Source organism: Grammomys surdaster, unplaced genomic scaffold (assembly GCF_004785775.1).
Source record: "Grammomys surdaster isolate TR1022 unplaced genomic scaffold, NIH_TR_1.0 126133, whole genome shotgun sequence".
Classification (NCBI taxonomy): Eukaryota; Metazoa; Chordata; class Mammalia; order Rodentia; family Muridae; genus Grammomys; species Grammomys surdaster.
This window is the reverse complement of record NW_021620941.1, coordinates 3,000,349-3,022,953: the sequence shown is the minus strand read 5'-3', so window position 1 is coordinate 3,022,953 and position 22,605 is coordinate 3,000,349. Positions and strand designations below refer to the sequence as shown.

Below are 22,605 nucleotides of genomic sequence, written 5' to 3'. Positions count from 1 at the left end.
TCTTTAGTTCTCATTTCCTGGTTGAGAAAGTGGTTTTAGACAACCTGCCTCAGTTTACTCTTTGGTGCTGACACGAGGCAGCATGGACCATTGGTTCTCTGGCTTATAATATGGTATCCATAATGTGGTGGAGAAACAGCAGTGAGGCCAGTTTAAATGTCAAGACATGCTGTTGGTGCAATGGGACGTGTGTACCTGGCATAGGCGCCTGTGGGACGCTTAGATGGCATGTCAGTTTAGCTGTATCTTGTGTACTCTTTGCTGATGTGGATAGCCCTGATGGAGGCAGGAGGAGGAGGAGGCCAGGGTAGAGGAGATTTGGGCCAGAAGCTTTGCCTGGCAGCATCTTCTGGTATGAAAGTGTCAGGACAGGAGTACTCCCAGGACCTGTGCCCAGGACGTGGTCTGGGAGGAGGGGGTGCTGGTGACAGTAGTCCTGTGCTGGGCCCGCCAAGTATGCCATGCTGGACAGGTAAGGAGGAGTTGTCAGGAGTTGCCAGGTCAGAGACAGACCCAGCTATGAGCACGAATATGTGTGAGTGCATGCATTTGTGCGTGCATATGTGTGTGAGTGCACGTGTGTTAGGTACAGGCTGAGTCTTCTCTCAGCTGCTCTCTACCTGATTTCTTGAACAGATCTCTGACTGAGCTTGGAGCTCACCAATTGGCTAGACTGGCCGTTGAGCTCTAAGGGCCCCCCCCACCCCCCGGGATGCTGGGGATCTGAACTCAGATCCTCTTAATTTCAGGGCAAACATTTTACTAGTTGAGCCATCTCCCCACCCCCCTTTTCTCTGTTCATCCTTCCTTCCCTCCTTTCCTCCCTCCCTCCCTCCTTCCTTTCTTGACAGCATCTCATGTAGCCCAGGTTGGCTTCAAACCCCCTGTGTATCTGAGGATAACCTTGAGCCTCATGCCTCCACCTTCAATAGTGTCACTACCACTCCTGGTCTGTGAAGTGCTGGGACCTGTTCTAGACCTTGTGCACACTGGGCAAGCACTCTCTTAACATCCCAGCCTCCTAGGCTTCAGGTTCATGTCCTCAAAGGGAGGGACAGGAGGCATCATTGTTCCAGGAGGTGCCTGCCAAGATTGATGGGCAGTGGCTAACCCCCTAAGTCCCATGTCCTCCCCAACTCCCCACAGAGAAGCAGCTTGGGAAACAGGCTGTAGTGGCTGGGAATACTCTGTAGGCTTAGAAGATGAAGGCACTAGCAGATGCAGTGGTCAAGGTCATATACCTGGGCATCTACACCCTAAACCTGTCACTTTGGTGTCTGACAGCAGCCATCCTCCTGCCCAGCCAGTTTGGGGTCCTCCAGTTCCTCTGCACCGCTAGCTCGGCTGTGAACACTGGGGTACCTCCTCCTTGGAGGGCAGGTCAGGGCCACGCCCCTACCCTGGCTCTTAAAGGGCCAGCTTCGCAAGCAGCACTAGAGCATATGTTTTGCTTAAAGCTGTGAATATTCCAACCCTCCTGGCCTGCCCGGGAGTTCATGCCCGGAACTTTCCAGGGTCTCTGCTGGAGCTAGACTTCAGGGTCTGCCGATGAATTTCTGGAGCAGGTCGCTGCATGGGGCGGGAGGGGAGGAGTGGGAGGAGCTGGCTGAAGGCGGGGCTACTTCATCCCAGCAGGGTCCCTGCCATTTCAGCTAGTTATCCCCTCGGTGGGGCGTTGCACCCTTCTTTGGGGGAGATGCGTCTCGTTAAGGACCCCTCATCACCCTTCCCCCATCCTGTTCTGGGCTCTATGGGCTATGACGTTAGCAACTGTGACTGATCCGGTGTGTCTAAGCTGTGGATGGTGATCAGCCGGTGTGTCCCCAACCAAGGGCTGGAGGAGGGGATCAGGAGGGCATGAACAGAAATGGGGAGGTGGGTTGTGGGATAGGAGATCTCCTGACCAGAGCGGTTCTGGGGCAGAGGCAGGGGTGTCCAGGTCCTACCAGTAGGTCCTGCTGTTGTGTGCTTCCCCTGTGGTTTTGGTGACACCCTCATTAATAACAGTGGCAGTTGCTAATGCTTCAGGACACCTGTGTTCTCTCAGCCCAGATGACAACAGCCTCCTGTGGCTAAGGCTTTGTTCCAGCAGCATGTGGCCACCTGAGGCACCTCTGTGCTCTGTGAGGTTGGAGCTGGGCGGGCAGCTGCTTCTGACAGACCCCTTGGTTCCTGTCTGCCTGTCAGAGGACCACTCTCTGCTTCTGGGCAAGCCTCTATACAGCCCTGTCCCCTACCCTGCAGGCCAGGGTGGATCCTACTCTGGTTACTGCTCTCCCACGTCCCCTGCCCAAGACAAGGTTCCATGTAGCCCAGGCTAGCCTCCAAGTTGCCATGTAGCTTGACCTTCTGATCCTCTTCCTCCCGAATGCTGGGGTCACAGTGTGCACCACAATGTCTTGTCTTATAGGGTGCTGTGCGCACGGGATAAACACTCTCCCAAGTGAGCTTTATCACTGTGATCTTTTCTTTCTTACCACATGGGTGACTAGACAGCTCTGTACTTTAGGTCTGTCCAGGTTATATGAAGAGCTTGGAGGGCAGGAGCCATGGGGGGGGTCACTGCTGTACCCCCAAAGCCCCTGCTCAGGGCCTGGCCTGCTGCAGCTGTTAGATGATGAACTGAAAAGTCCTGTGTCTTAATCTCATCCCATCAGGAAGGCATCACTGCTCCTATTTTGCAGAGGAGGAAACTGAGGCTTGGGGAGGTGGTTCAGTTGCCCAAAGTCAAAAGGCACACAAAGAACGACTACATTTAGTGAAGGATCTTTCAGTGAATTTGGTTTTTTTTTTCTTTTTTTCTTTTTTTCTGTTTTTTTTTTTTTTTTTTTTTTTTTTTTTTTTTTTTTTTTTTTTTTTTGAGACAGGGTTTCTCTGTGTAGTTCTGGCTGTCCTGGAACTCACTCTGTAGACCAGGCTGGCTTCAAACTCAGAAATCCACCTGCCTCTGCCTCCCAAGTGCTGGGATTGAAGGCGTGCGCCACCACCGCCCGGCTCTTTCAGTGAATTCGTTGTGCTGTCTCTGTGCTTCCTGGCAGGAGCCACTGCAGACTTGTTCTGGGAAGCACTGGAATTGGGCTGTGTTGAAGCCTTGGAGGAGTGTTCCCTAACCAGGAGTTTGCAGGAAACACCTCACACCAGCATCTCCCTGAGGGACACAGAAGGTGTCACCCCTATAGGGTCCCTCCTCTATGAAGGTTCCCAGTCAGGTGGTAGAGGAGGCTTGGACTGGAGACCAGTCCCTGGCCCCTCTTTTGTGTTTCTCATGTGTGTACATATACATGTGTGTGTCCCAAAGAGCAAGAAAGAAGGTCGGGGACATTGCAGCAAGCGGGCATTGAATACCTTCTGCAGGAACATGTGTGCTGTACCTGCCACACACCAACCAGTAGTGTTCAACTTCCAGCCATGGGCACACGTGTCCTGCTTGTTGGAGCTCGCAGCAATTGAGGACAGGACTGGACATTCAGCGGTGGCAGAGCCGGTTCTCTTGCCCCCTCCCCAAGGCCACAGTCACGGTCATTCCCAACAGTCTTTTCTTCTCATGTGCACAGCTATGGTGGGTTTTAGCTCCCTATGTCCTGAAAGAAAAGCCCAGACTCAGAGAAGTTAGTTGGTGTGTCTACTGTTACACAGCTGGACATTGTCAAGACTGGACTTGAACATGGGTCAGCCAGTGCAAGCAGCCAGGCCAGCAGATGCTAAGGGCCTTTGCTATCTGGTACCAGCAAGACGTGGTACTAAAGAGTCAGTTTGGGCCAGAGAGTCGGTACCCTATGAGCAGGAGCAAGCTCAGCATTCCTATTCTGAAAATCATCACCTAGCAGTGACAAGAGACTGCGGTGGAAAATTCCACATCTGGCCGCATGGGAAGGATTGCAGCAAAAATTCAGTTGCCCTAAAAATCCAGTACAAAGCCACCCTCGGGTTGTATATAGAAGGTGTGTGACGGGCTTTGACTTGGGTCTCCTCCCGGGGATGTTTCATTGCACAAATGCTAACTTCCCCAATCCAGAAGACTCTCGAGATCTGTGGAGTGTCTGTTGTTGTTGTTGTTTGTTTGTTTCTTGAGACAGGGTTTCTCTGTATAGTTCTGGCTGTCCTGGAACTCACTCTGTAGACCAGGCTGGCCTCGAACTCACAGAGATCCACCTGCCTTTGCCTCCACAGGGCTGGGATTAAAGGCATAAGTCATTAATCTGCAGAATTTTTGATAAGGGAGCTGAAACCTGTGTAAGAGTTGGATCACATGTAAAGGAATCAACTCCCAGCATGCATTGGGGGACGTCTCAACCTCACCTTCTCCACCACATTCAGGAGTTGCACAGACTCTGGTTCTGGTTCTGCCTCCACTGGACTTGGGCAGGTAGCTTCACCTTTGGGTGACAGTTTACTCATCTGTGCAGTGGAGAGCCTCAAGTGCTTTGCCCCACAGTACGGTTGAGGTGAGTGCTGGCCTGGCATGCTGGGAGTATCCCTTCTTCCTCACAGCACTGTGGGAATCCACAAGGCAAAGGGCATCTTTCTGAAATTTGACTTCAACAAAAAAGTTTGTCTTCCATAGAAATTAAAATCAGTATAGTTTATCATTTTGTTTTGGAAGTAAAATAAAATCTATAAATGATGGGGTAGATAATAACATTTATAGAAGTATTTGACTAGAGTACAAACTTTGAAGCAAAACTTGCCTCATGAGTGTGTATCAGTGTGTTGCATGTGCACGTGTGTGTCCGTGCCTGTGTGTGTGTGGGCCTGTGTGCATGTGTGCATGTGTGTGTGTGCATGTGTGCGATTGAGTGCATGTGTGCCTGTGTGCATGTGTGTATGTGTGCGTGTGTATGCGTGTGTGTGCACATGTGTGTGTGCATAAGTATGCATGTGATCAATAATCAGGGGTCTTTCTCAGCCTCTCTCCACCTCACTTTTTGAGACCAGTTCTCTCACTGAATCTGGAGCTCTCTGATTGGCTAGATGTGTTGTCCATCTAGCTTCAGGGTCCTCCTGTCTCCACCTCCCCTGTACCAGGATTGCAGGCACACCCAGGTTTGTGTGTGGATCCTGGGGATCTGAGCTTAGGTTCTCATGTCTACTCCATAGGCACTGACTGAGCCATCTCTGTCCCCCAAACCTTGCTTTTGATGGCTACCTGGGAGTCTCTCAACTGTAGGGCCACCATCAGCCTTCTCCCCTAAGGGAGTCTGTGGGGAGCACCTCGAGGGAGTCCCTGGACTCCTTCAACTTGTATGTGGACTTCCTCTAGGGGTGAAGCCCTGTCCTTTTGAGGATTGTTATCCCCTTTGTCAGATGAAGAAACTGAGGCTCAGCAAGAAGGATCCTAGTGTCTTGCAGCAAGGCAAAGCCTGGTTCTTCCAAAAAGGGCTGTGTTGATGGCAAGTGTCCCGTGTGCCTTGTTGGACAGTCACTCTATACTTGCCATACGGCTGGTGCCCAGCAAATGCTTTCCCCAGCAGGGGCGGGGAGGGAGCTCACAAGCTCTCTTCGTGAGTGTGACTACCCCAGGCTGAGGCTGCTGAGCCTGGCTTAGGACACAGGTTGGTTGAGCTGCTGGTTTCCTTTGTCCTGCCACTGGCTATGTGATTTGGGTGGTTGGGTGGCATCACCTCTTTGGAGCCATGGGGTTTCTTACAATGGGCTGCCAGAGAATTCTCTCACCACAGGGCCTGGTGCAGTCCCTGGGTTCAGCCAATAGGAACATCAGGGGCTCAGGAGGGTCTGGGAAGGAAATGGAACTTGAGGTCTGAATGGATCTGAGCAGCCCGGCATCTGTGTTCCTTCTAGGGCTGGCTCCTCTCCCTGGCAGCAGCCGGAAGCTGTCCATTTTGGTGTGTGCTAACACCAGGGCCTGGCCCTGCCAGCTGCATCTCCTACCACCCACCCAGAAGGCAATGAGAGCCTCAATGTTTTATTTTGACACCACCACTTGCTCCCAGTATAATAACAGTGGTGTCCCTGTGTCCAGTGCTGGGCTGTCTGCCACGTGTATTTTCCTACTGGCTCTGTCAGCATCCCTACACCCCACGAGGAAGCAAGGCTCAAAGTGGCATGCAGACACATTGATGGGGGTCTTATAATGACAATAGACATGACACTATCTGCACCAGTGCTGCCGATGGGAGGATGTGGGTTCTGGTGCTGTGAGCTCAGGGGTGTGTCTTTAAAGTCAGGGCAAAGCTGCTCCAGTCCAGCCTTTAGGTGTCCTAGACACTGGGAGACCCTTACATCTGTGGAGCAGGGCCTTGTGTTGACCTACTCACCACACAGGGCAGCCAGACTGCAGGGATGTGAGGGGAAAGAGCTGGGGGGTTGGGTGCCAGGGACAGAAAAGCCAGGCCAGGGTGGTTCAAGTCTGCTTAGCCTTGTGGACTTAAACCTGGCATGAGAGTCTTGCCTATGAGTGAACTTGCTCTGTCACAGAGCACAACCACAGCCATGCTCCTGCCCATGTGGAGGCCAGATGCAGACTGAGTGAAGGGCCTAGTATGTGGCCAACCCAAAGAGCAGTCTCTGCCAGTCGCCATAGCATCTCTGTGGGCAGGGTGGGGGGAGGGGCGGGGCTGTTGCACAGAAGGTGCAGTGTGGGGGAGGTAGGCAGGGCCTGTATGTCTTTCTTGTTGACTTGTGGTGTGCCCAGCCCAGAGCCGCCCAGTGAGGCTGGCACAGTAAACATGGGTAGAAATAGCGACTGCCAGCTGGAGGCTGGGCTGTTGCCACCCCACTTTGGGAGGCCCTGAAGGGGACTGATCCAGGAGCCCTGTTCTGTGTCACCTTGAGGGAGGGCCCAGGGATTCTGGGTGGTTCAGCGTGTGTCTAGGCAGAGTCAGCCCTTGGCCTCTTCTGGGAAAGAGGAACGGGCAGGACAGGAGCTCTGCTTCTCTCGCTGGCAGAGGAATTGGGTAGTAATCACAGGAGCACTGCTGGCTCGGTGCCAGGCCCTCTGCATGTGCTGTCATGTTATCTCTGTCTGCTGGGAGCCAGTGATTCCAAGTGCTGCAGTTAGAACCGGGCAAGGTCCCTACACAGCCAAGCTCTGTCATCTTCTGGTCCCCACGCTAGCCCCTGCTCGCCTCAGCCCGTGGAGCGGCTGTTCTGTCCCTTTGCTTTGCCTGGGAAATGCTTTTACTGGACCCAGCTTACTTGCCAGGGTTGGTCATCTCGTGACAGGGATCTAGGGGCCTCTGGAATCCTTCCCTGGAATTGGAGGGAAGAACCAGGCTAAGATTATGCATTGAGTTAGAAGCCGAGGCGCCAGGATGTCCACCCCTGTCCCCATGCAGCTCAGGGAGCTGAGAGCTGACCCCAGGAGGGTGAGGCACCTGCAGAGTTTAACCCTCTCTTGCCCAAGTTGCCTCACTTTCAGAATGGGAAAACAGAGCCCAGAGAAGACGGGGTGACTAGATTCTCAAGGAGTCTACCTTGCTGTCCCTGCTGGGGGTACTTTCATAAAGTGGGAGGGGGCAGGCTGCGCTGAGTGTAGCAGGATAGAGCAAGTGTTTACCCTTGAAGCTCTCCCGTTTCCACAGCCCTAGTTTGTTTTCTGTTGCTGTGATAAATACCAAAAGCCACTCTCGGAGGAAAGGGTTTATTTTGGCTTACAGCTTACAGCCATTTAACTGCAGGGTAAGAACTCTCACAGGCCAGGAACCCCGGGCAGGAAGGAGGCAGGAGCTGATGCAGAGGCCATGGAGGGATGCTGCTTACTGGCCTGCTCCTCATGGCTTGCTCAGCCTGACGTCTTGTATAGCCCAGGACCACCCTGCCCATTCTACCCTCTCACATCAATCAATCATGAATCGAGAAAATGTCCCACAGAGTTGCCCACAGCTCTGGTGGTGGCATTTTCTTAACTGAGGTTCCCTCTTCCCCATGACCCTAGTTTGTGTCAAGTTAACCGGGGACAGCTACCTAGAGGAGGGTTGAGGGAAGACCTCCATGCTGAGAGAAAAGTAAGAACCAGAGTCTTCTATACCAATTAGAGCTGCCTCAGAGTGGGGCGGGCTGTGGAGATCTTTGAGCTTTATCTCTAGATCTAAGAGAAGACCAAAACCATGACCATGGCAGGGGTGTTGAGAGAGAGATGGAGCATGGGTGCTGAGGCTGGCTGGGGGTAGGGGCGTGGGGAGCAGAAAGGCCCTGGAGAGCTTTGAGGGCACTTGAGCACAGGAAGACCTGCTGGAGGGAGGACTATTTGGTGACCAAAGGCATCAGGATCCAGTGACTGTCAGGTGGCTGAAGCCTTGTTTTTTATCTCTTGTGTGATTCTCCCAAGACCCCTTTGCTAATGAAGTAGGCAAGGGTGGGTTGCGCAGAGGGTCGTCCTGTGTCTGTAGACTGAAGTGGGATCTGTATTGGTCACACAAAGACCAGCAGTCTGCCTTCCGTCCTTCCTGCCGCAGTAGGCACCTCCCCTCCGTGGGGGCTGCCAGCTCTGGTGTTCTGTTCCCACCGTGTTTGAGCTGAGCTTCAATCAGGAGAGAGGTATTTTGCTTTAGGGAAATGAAAATCAGACTCAACATTTATCCTGGGCTCCTGGGACAGGCTCCTGTGTTCAGTCTTGGCAGACAAGAGCTGTGTGGCGAGGAGGAGGTGCTTGAAGGAGCTTCAGCTGCTGCTGGGGGCGGGAGGAGGCCTGGGTACCGTGGGCATCTTTCCTTAGGCAGGGGCATAAGGGAGCGTTGGCAGGCCTGAGGGGTAAAGGCTGGCAGGGGCCAGGGGCTGGGTTTTTCTCTCCCTCTGCAGTTCTTGTCCTCAGCAGGGCCAGTAGAGGGACAATGGGTGCCCAGCACCCTTCTTCCTTGTGGCTCTGTGTCCCAGCCCCCCTGAGCTGCAGGATTCTAAAGAACCCCTTCTCAGGATCCTGCTGAGAGTTCATATTTGACATTACAGAGGAGAATTCTGAGGTTCAGAGTAACCTAGCCTACATGTGGCCCCAACATGGTCTTGACCAAAAGGTACCACACCCCTCAGGATGCCCCATACCTGGTGGTCATTGAAAGCCTTGCTCTCAGTGAGGCTTTTACAGGCCCAGCCGCAGGAATATGTTGGAGAAAGCATCAGTCAAAACCAGGTGTGCTCACGCAAAGCATACATTAGGAAGTTCTAGCCCCAACCCAGTAGCTGGGCTAGTTCTAAGGACAGGACTTCTGTGGAGGTCATGGGGTGCCCAGCTGGGGAGAGGCTGTGTCTCTACTGGGTCTGCTGGTACTAGCCACACATCCAAGTTGCTAACTTCATTTTTCCTGTGACATGCCTGTGAGGGGAACCGTGGTCCCTGTTGACAGATGGGCAGACTGAGGCTCAGAGACACAAGCTTGTGCTTGGCAGGACCTCGGCACGGAAAAGCGTGAGAAGCCTTGGCCTGCATTGTTGGCCTGGCTGCCTCCTGTCTTCTCTCATGATCCCGTGTCCTCCCTGCCCTGTACCCACTTGGCCAGACCTCTGACTGGCTGTGTGTTGGGGTGTTACTGGGGAAACAGAGGGTCAAGGGCCAGGGGCTTGCTGGGAGAGTAGTTCTCAGCAGGGTTCCTGTCTTATTGCTGTGAAGATACACCAGGACCATGGCAACTCTTTTAAAGGAAAGCATGTAATGGGGGCTGGCTTACAGATTCAGAGGGTTAGTCCATCATCACCATGGCCAGAAGCATGGGCGACACACAGGCAGACATGGTGCTGGAGAAGGAGTCAAGATCTACATCTGGATCCCCAACAGCAGGGAGAGAGAGAGCAGCAGCGCGCCTGGCTTGAGCATCTGAAACCTCAAAGCCCACTGCAGTGACACACTTCCTCCAATGAGGCCACACCCACTCCAACAAGGGCATACCTTAGAGCGCCAGTGCCTGTAGCCTATGAAGGTCATTTTTGTTCATACCTCCACAGCTGTGGAAGATGGACATGGGTCATTTGGTGGCTGAGGCAGAGGGCACTCAGGGAGTGTGAGCAGGTTTACTGACTTGGGGTGTTGGCAGGGCATCAGGGGGCTGCCTGTATGACATCACTGGTATTCACCCTCGGCTTCCAGCCTCAGTCTGGAACTCTGAGCCTGAATCCTGAGCCTTGAGCCCTGAGCCTCAGTCCCAAGCCTTGAGCTTCAACCCTGAGCTCTATACAGGAAGCTTGCATGCTAAGCCCTGAGCATGGATCCATGGAGGGAAGCCAGAGGGGAGAGCCTGTTAATTTCACAGTTGGTTGGAGGCTTAGTGAGAAGGAGGGTTAGAAGGGGGATGGGCTGGAGTTGGGAGCTGCATCCTGGGAAGCTCCCCTTGTATGTGGCACCAAGGCTGAGGCAGAGCTGCACTCCCACATTACTCCTTCCAGGTACCTGTGCTGATCTGAGCCCACGAGCGTAGGACCCCAGGCTGCCTGCTGATTCTCCATGCATGGTAGAGGGCACACAGACTGTGGGTGAGGACGGTTATTTCCCTTCAGGTTGTGGATGTAGCACTGCAGGGGAGGCTTGGCTGGTGCTGTGGACTCATTCCTGCCCTCACCCCATCCAGCTTCCCCATGATGCTGCCACCTCAGTTGTACTCAACAGCATCACAGCCTTCACCCCCAAGTTCTTGGGCACAGTTCCCAGGACAGGGGTATGGTCTTCAATCCAGCCTCTACCCTTTGAACCTGACAGGGGCCTGTGGCATCCCTTCACAGCACCACCCGACTGACTCCCCCAGTCTCTCAGGGGCCTGCGGCATCTCTTCACAGCACTACCCGACTCCCCCAGTCTCTCAGGGGCATTTCAGCACTTTCCCTGCTGACCCCCTGGCCCCCCACTCCAGTCTGTGTACCCAGGGTTATGCTTAACTGCCTCTTCTTGTTAGCCTCTTTCCCAGCATCCTCCTCCGGCTTGTCTGGGCTTTCATGGCTCTGACTGGTCGAAGCTGTAGGACTGATGGTCTAGTATCATCCCACGTTCTGGATTAGTCCAGTTATGCTTCTTGATTAGAGCTGAGCCATGGAGGTCAGGAGAGGGCGTCAGGTCTCATGGAATGAGACAGGCAGGTGTGAACTGCGTTGTGGGTGCTGGGAACCAAGCTGGGTCCTTTGTAAGAACTCCCACCAGCCGATCTGTCTCTCACTACACCCGGCCCCATCAGGTCACCAGAAGGTAACGACTAAAAAACCTTCATCTTAGTCATTACCTTCTGCCGTGTTTGGGGGACTAAGCTGCTAGTACACACTTAGCAGGTATTTGGACAGTATTGCTTAGAGCAGGGGAGAGCTAGAGAATCCAGCAGAAACAGCCTGTGGCAGTGAAGCAGGAAGCCATGGGCCAGACAGGTGGCTCAGCAGTTAAAAGCCCTGGTTGCTCTTCCAGAGGTCTTGATTCAACTTCTGCCCCCCACATGGTGGCTAACAATTAATCACCTGTAACTCCACTTTCAGAGGACTTGATATCTTCTTCTGACCTGAACACCTGAGATCTTCCCCCCATATAAGTAAAAAGAAATCTTTAAAAAATTTAAAAAGTCAGTGAATCTTGAGATAGGTCACAGGGCACCTCCTCAAGGGGAACACAGAAGAGGCTGACTCCGGGGACCCCCTTGCCGGTGTGTGGGATGTGCCTTCTCGTTGCTTAGCTCCTGAAATGTATAGGCTGTACACACGTCTGACTTGTGGTGGACAGGCCTGACTAGCCTATGTCCAAGCACCCTAGCTGGCAGAAGTCTTGGGGTGGGCAGGACCTCCTGACTGCCACCCTCCAGGATTGTCTGAGTTTCTAGAAATTGAAGAGTTGGGATTTCGTGCACTCTCAGAGGCAGGGGACATTTGGTGACTTCAAATGTCTGATGAAACTGAAGTTGCTGCTGTAAACTAGATAGGATTTTTTCTCTCTGATCTCATTCACGTCCAGGAAGCTTAGCCGCCTACCGCTCATTCCACGCCCTGTGTCAGGGGGTGTCCTGTGTCAGGGGCTGTCCTGTGTCAGGGGCTATCCTGTGTTAGGAGCTATCCTATGTCAGGAGCAGTTCTGCTGAGGGAACAGTAGACCTGAAGCTCTGGGCTGAGCTGGGGTAAGGCAAGCCAGGAGGCTAACAGCAGAGGTCCTGGAAGCAGAGGGATTTGGAAGGTTGTAGGTAGAAGCTAAGACATCAGGGTTCCCCAGGAGTGCTTCTCTGGCCTCCTGAGACTTAACTGAGGACACTGATGATCCAGCCATTCAAGCCTTTGCCTCTTTCTCCTGCCATCAGTGGTCCACGATGCCACTGCTCATTAAGGCCACACATAGAGAGCTCATTGTCTCCTCTAGGTTGGAGAAGCACTCCATTCTGGGCCCCGGAGGGAGGCACCATCCGGCTCTTGGGACAGTGACCTCTGGTACCCTAACTCACAGCATATGAGTAGGCTCGTGTGAGCCTTAGTTTCCTCCTTGGAAAGATGGGAGGGGCTGTCCCACCTACCAATGGGATTCTTGTACAGGCAAAGGACAGCAAGCCTCCTTGTAAACAGGAAACTAGAGCTCAAAGAAGAGAAGCAACCCCGAGGCACACCCAGCCCATAAATAAGCCTTGGACCTGGCCTGGAGCTCAGATGTTCTTTCTGGTCTAGTCCTCAGAGGCGGGTCACCTGTGTCTCTACTTCCTGCCATCTGCATCAGCTACACCCAGAGACAGTAGGGGTGGCAGGTTTAGGGCAGCTCAGCACAGCCTCTCATGGGGGGCCCAGTTATTTTTTGTCAGCTTGATATAATCTAGAGTCATCTGGGAAGAGGGAAAAGCTGATGAAATACCTCAGTAGGTCGGCCTGTGGGCAAGTGTTCAGACATTTTCTTGATTAGTGAGTGGTGGCTAGCACCACCCCTGGCAGATGGTCCTGGGTGGCACCACCCCTGGCAGATGGTCCTGGGTGGCATAAGAAAGCAAGCAGAGAAAGCCTTGGAGAGCAAGCCAGTGAGCTGCGTTCTGCTGTGGTCTCTGCCTTGCCTCTAGGTTCCTGCCAGAGTTCCTGGCCTGACTTCCCTCTTCGATGGACCCTAAGCTGTGAGATGAAATAAAACCCTTTCCTCTCCGGATTGCTTGCTTTTGGTCAGCATTTTATCACAGCAACAGAAAATAAATAGAACAATAGCTGTGTTGTTCCTCTGTCTCCTTCCCTCTGCATCCCCACACCTCGGCTGCTACCTTGTAACCCCTGCCAGAATCCGTTCTTGGAAATGTAGCTACACTGCCAGCTTTGGCCTTGCAGAGACCTGGTCCTACTCTGTTAGCTGACTGCTCTGGTTAAATCGTTCTGCAGGGTCCACGTGGACTGCTGGGAAGTGTGAAGAGGCACAAAGGCCACCAGCCCACCCAGGCTTCTGACCCTGGGTTTGAGCCCAGACCTCAGGTCTGAAGCCCCACCTGCTGCTTCCAAGTCTCTTGTGCCTCCTATGCCCACCTGGAGCCAGGCTGGAGCCTGCTCTCTGGGGATGGCTGCGGGCTGTGGCTGAGTCACAGCACAGATGGCACCTGGGGGTTAGCAGATGCTACATTTGAATTTGTTTGGAGAACTTCTTGTAGAGGGGTCTCCTTGAGTCTGCCACATTTCTCCCACTTCCCCAGGAAGTGTCCCAGCTCCTCTCACCTGCCGAGGACTTGTAGAGAGCATCATCCACCGCTCACTCACTGTTACTATTGCTGAGCTCATCTGAGTACCACAATGGGGAGCCAGGGCTCTGTGTCCGTTAGGACAGAGTTCCCAGGCAGATACTGTTTCTATGCCTGCTTTACATGGAGAAACTGAGGCAGAGAGCCCAGTAACCCCTCTTGTGGTCATCCAGGCAGAGAGTTTGTGGTCTGGAAGGTTTTTTGTTTGTTTTGTTGTTTTGTTTTCGAGACAGGGTCTCACTCTGTAAACCAGTACCTCAAATTCACAGAGATCCCCCCTCCCTGCCTTTGTTCCCCACTGCTGGGACTAAAGGCAAGCGCCAACATCCCTGGCCTTGAAGGTGATTTGATGTTCGAATTTGTTGATATGTTGGAAAGCTTGGTACGGTTTCAGTTCACACTGATTCACTACTTTGCAGAAATTCATTCATCCTATGGTTCAGTAAAAAGTGGTGATCCGGCCTTGGCATGAGCGTCAGCCATACGTGTGGCTCCTTTCAGCTGCCGTATAAAGACCTGGATGGTCCTCTGAGAGGGCGGTGAGGAGATCTGGACTCCAAGATGGTTGGACTTCAAGAGTCTCTTTGCCCATTCCAGGCCTGGAAGCAGCACCTACTCCGGCCCTCCTGTTCCGGGAGAGCTGAGAAAGGGTGTACACCAGGCTGGCTTTGAGCCCACAGAGATCTGCCTGACTCTGCCTCCCAAGTTCTGGGATTAGAGGCTCATGGTCATCACACCTGGCTGAAAGAATGTACCTTAAGTTGTCTTCTGAGCAGGGAACCCGTGTTTCTCAAGGTGTTCTGGAGGTGTCCCTTCATAGCAGCAGCAGACAGTGGGTGCTGGGGAAGATAGGACATACTGTCTTCTCGTGGACAGGCGAGCACCTGCCTGAGGTCGTTCAGTGTAGTTAACTAGGGGTGTATTTTCTTACTCAGAGCAGGCTGGCAGTCCTGTGGGGCAGACTGCTGTGGGGAAGGCGGTAGGAGGGAGCCCCGCCCCAGCAATGGCCCGTGTCCTGGGACTCCCCTCTAACCTCTGGTCTTCTCTTCTCTTGCAGTCACTGAGAAGGAAGTACAGCAGTGGTAAGTAGAGGAAGCTCCTGTTTTTGGGGTAGGCGTGGCTGCTGGGTGGGCATGACTGTTGACGTGCGCATGACCTCTGGGGTGGGCGTGACAGCTGAGTGGGCGTGGTTGTGGGTGGGACAGAGTAGGACAGATCAATATCCCTCGTTGTGTGGGATTGTGAAGTGTCCATTGAACAGGCTGGGGGAGGGTGGTGACTTCTTCACTGATGTGTGTGTGTGTGCACGCTCGCACATGTGTGTGAGAATGTGCGTGTGCATGTGTCAAACTTGAGTGTAATTCTTCAGGAGCTTGCATTTTTGTTGTTGCTTTTGCCATATAAAATGATTTATTTTTATTTTGTGTTTGAGTGTTTTGTTTGCATGATTGTATGTGCACCATATACATGCAGTGCCTGTGGGTGTCTGAAGAAGGCACTGGATCCCCTTGAACCAGAGTTATGGGTATCTGTGAGCTGCCATGTGGGTTTTGGGAACCAAGCTCTGATCCTCTGAAAGAGCAGTAAGTGCTTCTAACTACTGAAGTCTCTGCAACCATCTCTCTGATTGTTTTGAGACAGAGTCTTACTCTGTAGCCCAGGCTGGCCTAGAATTCACAGAGATCCACCCGCGTCTTCCTCCCAAGTTCTGAGAGTAAAGGCACTTACCGTCATCACCTGGCCAACTTGATTTTTGAGACAAGACCCCTCACTGCTACCTGGGGCTTTCCAACTTGACTAGGCTGGCTGTCCAGATTGCTCCAGAGAGTCCCTGTCTCTGCTTCCTCAATATCTCCAGTTCTGGGATTGTAAACACATGCTACCTCATTGGACTTTTTACAGGAGCGCTGGGGATCCAAACTCAGGTTATCATGTCTACCTGGTAGGTACCTCACTGACTGTGCCATCTACCCAGCCCCACTTTGTGGTATCCATTAAGACTCAAGCTGGAGTCTGGAGAGATGGCTCAGTGGCTGCTCTTCCAGGGAACTTGGGTTAGAATTCCAGCACCCACACTTTGGCTCCCAGTTGTCTGTAACTCCAGTTCCAACATGCTCTTCTGGGTACCAGGTGCATATATGATATACAGACATACAAGCAGATAAAATCACAGAAAACAAGATCAAAATGGTCCAGCAGGCTGACTGAAGCCTGCTCGCCACATAGAGGAGACACAAGTCACGAGATTGAGGGTCTACTCTGGCCCCATCACTAAGGCACTCTGGGCTTGTGAAGTAAGTCTCTTCTCCACTTTGGTACTCAGTTGCCTCATTTAGAAAATACTAAATGAATCTGGCCAGTGGTGATTCACATCTTTAATCCCAGCACTCAGGAAGGCAGAGGCAGGCTGGTACCAGCCTGGTCTACAGAGTGACTTCCAGGACAGCCAGGGCTACGAAGAAACCTTGTCTTGAATGAAAGAAAGAAAGAAAGAAAGAAAGAAAGAAAGAAAGAAAGAAAGAAAGAAAGAGGGGGAGGGAGAGAGAAAGATTCTGAAGAAGTATGTCACAGAGCAAATAGAAAATATAGCAGTGAGGGATCAGTGATATCTGTGATGAACTAGTGATGCCTGCTCTGGGCCTTGGGGGAGAACAGGTGGTGTGTGCCACAGTGCACTATGAAGCAGACAGGGAGGCTCTCACTATAAGGCGAACACCAGGAGGGGAGTGAGGAGATGAGCTTGAGACGTTTGTTTGAGGAGAGCAGAGCCCGGATCCTCCAGCGCTCCTCCTAAACCTGTACTTCAGATTCCGTGCTTCAGACAGGGCAGGGCTGTGACTCTGCTGGCTGTCCTGGCTCTCACCGAAGGTCTGCTAGGTGGGCGCAGCCAGAACCATGAACCTGCAGGCTTTGGCAAGGGAATGGAGGTGTGGAGAGAAGCTGACCTACGAGGGAGGGAGTGGTCCATCTCTGGTTATTTCCTACTTAGCCACAGGAACATTGCACAAGCCTACCTATTTCTAGGTCTGCCTGCTTCCTTTGTCCTTGTTCCTGAGCCTACCCCCATGGGGTCTCCCTAGCTCTTCCGTGAGGACATCTCCCTGACTCCTATTGGCAGCCCCTGGGCTCTGTGAAGCAGGCACCTGCAGATGGCAGGCTATGTACTTACGAGCTCCCCTTGCTGGCCCAGCCCTGCTGAGCTTACCTGAAGCTGGGATTTCTTTCAGTTTGTGTCCCTCCCCAGGGCTGCCAGGACTTTTGCTTGATTTAGCTTTGCCCCTGCAGGAAGCACCCTACTATGAATAGGCAGACATCAGTACTGAGTCACAGACTGTGGCTTTCTGATCCGTCTCTAGTGTTGTGGGCTGTTGTAGAAGTGGTACCACACAAAATGGGGCCATTTGTTATCTCTGGATAATCTTAGACTCCTTTTATGGCTTGGGACTTTGTCTAATATCCTGCTGCATTAGTGGTTAGACCAGGGACCTCCTGCACCTGTCCTGCCAATGCCCAGGACTCATTTACATATTTTTCCTGTCCTTCTAGCCCCAAACTTGGGGATCCCTCCATTGTGGTCACTGTCTCCCAGCAGTGCTTTTGCTCCCTGCACCCCGTCCCTCAGCCAATGTCAGGGGAGCTGGAGCTGGAGCCAGATGGGCTGGTCTCTTGAAGTCCCTTTAGAGAGCATACCTCCCAGCTTGCCTAAGGTCAATTCATTGCCCTTGTCCTTGGGACTGCCCGGAGGCTCAGACCTCCCTCTCCCCAGGGCTCCTCAAGCACCCACCCTCATCCAAGTCCCACTCGTGCCCCTTTGGAGCCTCTATCTGTGTTCCTCAACCTCACACCTCAGCTTGTTGGCCAGGTCTCAGAGGTTCCCAGGTCTCCAGCACAATAGTGTCACCTTGTTTTGTACTGACATCTAACACTGCTGTTCAGGGTCCCCAAGTGATACTGTGCCTGCCACACAGAGAGTGCTAGAGTAACCAAGACTGGAACTCAGGGCCTAGGTTTCAGGGGCATGGGGGGGATGCCTGTACCAGCCAGCAGGGACCCCATCACCCAGCCCCACCCCCAGGTGATCCTGACTGAGCCTGCTCTTTGCAGACGGAAAGGGCCCAAGGCTGAAGGTATGAAGCCAGCTTCATCTGCAGCCTTCCTGTGTCTCAGGCTCTATCTTAGATCCATCCCAGTGGCCACAGAGCTGGGTTCATCCTTGTGGGTGGTCACAGGCACAACAGGGGCTGCCCAAGGAATGCCACAGGTGCTAAAGTTTGCAGAGCCTGGAAGGTGACAGGGACAGCATGCTGAATGGAAACAGCATGGTTGGTTTCACAGCTGCTCAAATCCAGACTGCCAAGTATGCCAAGAAAGGAGTGAGGTGGAACGTGGTGGGATCTTAGGTTGTACTTCCCCCCCACCCCGACCTGTACTGTAGGGTGTGCTGGGGAGGGGGGAATCTGTAAGCTCCTAGGCAGAGCCAGCTGGACCATCCCACATGGCTGCAGCGAGGAGCAGGGTACCCTCTTGTCCCCAGGGCTTCTGTGGACAGGTGCTGGCCTAATACTTAGCACCCTTCAGGGAGTCCTGAATTCTAGAAGTAGCCTCGTCTTACAGATAAAGAAATTGGCTCGGAAAGGTGGAGGACACTAGCCTAGGACACACAGCTTTGTGAGTGTGTGTTTGTGTGTGCAGCTTTGTGAGTGTGTGTTTGTGGTGGGGGGAGTTGTGTAGCTTGTTCTCCTTCATGCTTCAGTGCTTAGTGGCTCATGCATGCTGGCTTCTTGCTGTGAAGGGCCCCTGAAGCCAGAGGGAAAGAAAGGGGAGGAGAGACCCTCCTCCTCCAGAGAGCTGTGGGGAGGTAGGGGTGGGCCTAGGCAGGGAGGCCTTTGAAGAGATGACAAAAGGAACAGCCTCCTGAGGCGACCTCCCTGCACCCCCTCCCTGCACCCCCTCCCTGCTGCCCCCTCCCTGCACCCCCTCCCTGCACCCCCTCCCTGCTCCTCTCCCAGCTGTGGCAGCGGCATTTGCTCTGTATCTGTTTAGCTATTTACCATCCTGATTCTGCTCTTTGGGAAGCAGATGCTGCCTTAATTATGGTGGCATGAGGGGACAGGGACAGTTTTCCAAGGACAAGTTTATCCAGATATCCTAGCTGGCTAGGCTGCCCCAAGGCCCACTCCTGGGGACCCAGAGGTGGTGCTGGGATCTCTCTGTCATGTCGTTCCCCCTTGCATCTCTTTCCTCTCTGCTGCACACGCACATCCCATTGGGAGTGACTCATGTGGCAGTCACAGCCCTTAGGGATTTGTAGAGTGATAGGTTCCCTGCCCCAGACTTAAGAATGTAGTTGTTACCCCTGGAGCATGTTTTCTCATTCTCACTCTACCCCTAAGAGCCGGTCCCCAAAACAGACAGGCCATGTCCCAAGCAGTGTGATGTGGCTGGAAGCCTCCTCCCCTGGATTTTGCAGACTAGGCTTGGGTAGAAGGTGGCTCTGCTGGCCTCTACTCCCAGTGCGTGGGGGTCCGGGATGCCTGCCGGTGTTCCTGATTATCACGGATCTTGTCTGCCCACCTCGTTCAGGGCCTTGAAGGCAGGTGCTGCACGGACTTCTCCCCTCAGAGATGAGGAAGCTGAGACTTAGTGAGACAGAGACACCTGTTTCGGGTCATATGCAAGCCAGGGACCAAGAGACACAGGGCCAAGCCAGGTTTGCATTAGAAGCCAGACAGACCCCTCCTTAAGAAAAACACTGAAGCTGAGATTTGGGGAGCTGCTCACTCAGCAGAGTAAGGACCAGAGTTCAGCTTCCCAGAATCCATGTGAAAAGCTGGCACAGGCTGGAGATCTGGCATAGTGGTTAAGAGCGCTCCCTGCTTTTGCAAAGGACCTGGGTTCAGTTCCCCGCACTCACATGGTGCCATACAACTGTTTGAATTCCTAATTCGTGGGGAATCTGATGTCCCCTGACTTTCTCAACACCAGGCACATACATGTATACATACACACATGCAAGCAAAACACTCACATGCATAAAACAAGAATAAATACATCTTTAAAAAAATATGCTGGATGCAGTAGTGTATGTCTAGGGTGGGGCGGTACGGAGGCAGAGGTCCCCTGGGGCTTGCTACCCAGCTGGCTAGTGCCGGGTTCAGTGAGGGACCCTGTCTCAAAATATCCGGTAGCCAGCAATTGAGGAAGATGCCTGAGAGAGAAAGAGAGGGAGGGGGAAGTTGCTCATGTAGCCCAGGCTGGCTTCAAACTCGCTATGTAGACAAGGATAGCCTTGATCTAATCCTCCTGCCTTCAACTCTGCAGTGCTGGGATGACAGGCATGTTTTGACATTCTCGCTCCTGTGTGTTCAATGCAGTCCACCAAACAGCAACCCTAGAGACAAAGTCACGAAAGTGACGGTGATAACCCCACCCCCACCCACTCCTGTCTTCTCTGAATGAAGTGGGCCTGTGAGGTAGGCCCCCAGGTCATCTGTCCTCTTGGCATTGAGACTCCCTTCCTGAAACATTGACAGTGCCAGTTGCCTGAGGTCCCAATTTGCAGTGAGCTCCTGTAACTGTGGCTGCCCCACAGCCACCCCTGCCCTTCTGCCCCTCTGCCCAGCCTGACCTGAGCTTACAGTGCTGAGAACTCTCATCCACCCCAATGCCAAGTCTGGAAGTGCTGGCCCGAGAGGCTGGCCCGAGAGCTTCCAAGACCACTAACCATCCCAGGTCACTGGAGAGATGAGCAGGGCTCAGGGAACACCCTCTGCCTGTCCCTGCCTCCTCTGTGGATTCTAGGCTTCAGGGCTGACCATCAAAGTTGCTAGACAATGGACTCCATTCACCATTCACCAAGAACCAGGAGTCCATGAAGATTCAGGACCTGTTTCTGTCATGGAACATCTGTCACTACATCAGTTACATTTGACGGTCTCAAGGCACAACTGTGGGAGCTGCCACCAGATCCAACCCTGGGTACAAGAGGGACAGGACTCTGTATGTGCTGGGTGGGCTGAGGTGGGGCCTTCTTCCAGAGGAGGCAACCAGCTTGGAGAAGGGTAAGAGAGCTAAGAAGAGAAAATAGCCACCTCCAGTAGCCTCAATTTCCTTGTCGAGAAAGTGGGTATCACAGTCATTGCCTCCTGGGCTTGGTTGGACCAATTTGCAAAATCATACCTGAAGAGCTCAGGGCCGAGCTTTGGATTTAGCCCTCGGCAGGGGCAGCCTTTCCTGGGGTCCAAGCAAGCCAGACATTTGTAGGAAATCCCTCTGATTTCCTACAAATCTGCAAGCTAGGAACACTGGGAGCTACACTTCAGTGCCCAGAACACACCCTGACAGAAGCCATGGGGTTGGGGATACTGAGGCACCGTGGGCTCTGCCCTCTGGTCCTCCAGGTTGTGGCCATGTGCTCTGGCAGCAGCATTGCCCCAGCAGAGTAGAGGGCTGGAGGCTGGCCTGATGGCACGGGAGGGAGGGGGGAAGAGTCAGGGCTCATATCCTGTGTGGTCATGAGGGACCATAGGGCAGGCCACTCACCAACCGTGGGGTCCCCTCTTTAGTCAGCCGGTGGTGCACAAAAGCAGAAGGTGGCATTCCCTGTCCCTTAAGGTGACAGTTTGCAGGGTAGATTAGAGGACTGGAAGCCAGCCACAGAACCTCGGTCTTCTCCCTCGCCATTCTAGTCAGGGCAGGTCCCCTCCTTCACTCAGGGAGGACGAATAGTAGGGTTATATAATGTTTGGGTATAATCGCTTTCCCAGGCGCTTGACATGGGGGTGGTGCAACCTGGATCTCCTCCCAGAGAAGAGACTGGGATGTGGGGAGGCTGAACGGTAGGGGCTCTGCTTCTGCTAACAGCCTGGGTTACCCTGGACTAGTATCTCTCCCTCTCTGGGCGCCAGAGCCTCACACACAGCACCGTTGGCTTGCTATACTTGTGCATGGAGCTCAGTGGTTCTGTCATAGAGCTTGCTCACCTTGCCCACGGATCCTGGTCCATGGGGCTCAGACCTGGACGCCTGGACTCCTGCTCTCAGCCCCACCCAGTGGCTCATCCATCTTTCCTGGCCGACACTTCTGGATGTCTGTTAGACACCATGTACAGGCCGTGAGCTCAGGCCAGCCGGGGTTTGTAGGCAAGGCTGAGTGAGTTGGAGAGCTACCATGAAGGCTGTCCATCATGGCTAAGGGTGGGTCAGGACTCTTACCCTAGCTGGACTAGACAGGCTGATGCCAGGTGATAGTCAGGGTGAGGAAGACCACAGAGCTTACAGAACTCAGGGGACACTGAACATCAAGGGTGGAGGAAAAGTGCACGATGGGGCCTTCTGTGCAGGCTGGTACTCCTGGGTTCCAGCATCTCTTCATGGGGGGTGGTTTCTCCAGCCTCCTATTGATGGGGTGGGGTTCAGTGACAGCCTCGGTAGGGGTAACGAGATTCTCAATAGAAACTGGCACTCTGCCACGGGCCCTACAGCTGATGTCAGTGCCAATGACTCCTGCTGGTGCAGTGTGGGGGGCCTCTCCCACCCGGGAGCCTGTTCCTCTGGGCCTCCTGCAGGGCTCTCTGGGCTGGGCTGAGGAGATTAGGGTCAGGAGTCTCTTCTCCCTTTGCACCATCTTTATTCATCTTGAGACAGGCTCTCACCATGTACTCCTGACTGCTCTGGAACTCACTGTATATAGGCTAGCCTCAAACTCTCAGAGATCTGCTTGGCTCTGCCTCCTGGGTTTAAAGGCATGCACCACCATAGTAGGCATTTGTTGTTGTTGCTGCTGCTTTTTAAATAATTTTCATGGGTTTCCAAGTAGCAGGCAGCGTTGTAGAGAAGCTGAAAGGATGGAGGGGTGCGGGGGGAGGTCAGAGGGTAGGCAGGGGCATCTCCTATGGATTCTGTAGGCAGGGGCGTCTCCTATGGAGTCTGTAGGCAGGGGCGTCTCCTATGGAGTCCGTAGGCAGGGGCGTCTCCTATGGAGTCTGTAGGCAGGGGCGTCTCCT

At 53.4% G+C, this 22,605-nt stretch overlaps 1 protein-coding gene across 1 annotated transcript in view; it reads left to right on the top strand.

Annotated features, from left to right (window-relative positions):
* Positions 1-22,605, top strand: part of Ncs1 (neuronal calcium sensor 1) — a 51,217-nt gene that overhangs the window by 11,358 nt on the left and 17,254 nt on the right. The window contains exon 2 of the mRNA XM_028757010.1: positions 14,659-14,683. Coding sequence (XP_028612843.1) covers positions 14,659-14,683 — 25 coding nt within the window. The remainder of the gene's footprint in view (positions 1-14,658; positions 14,684-22,605) is intronic.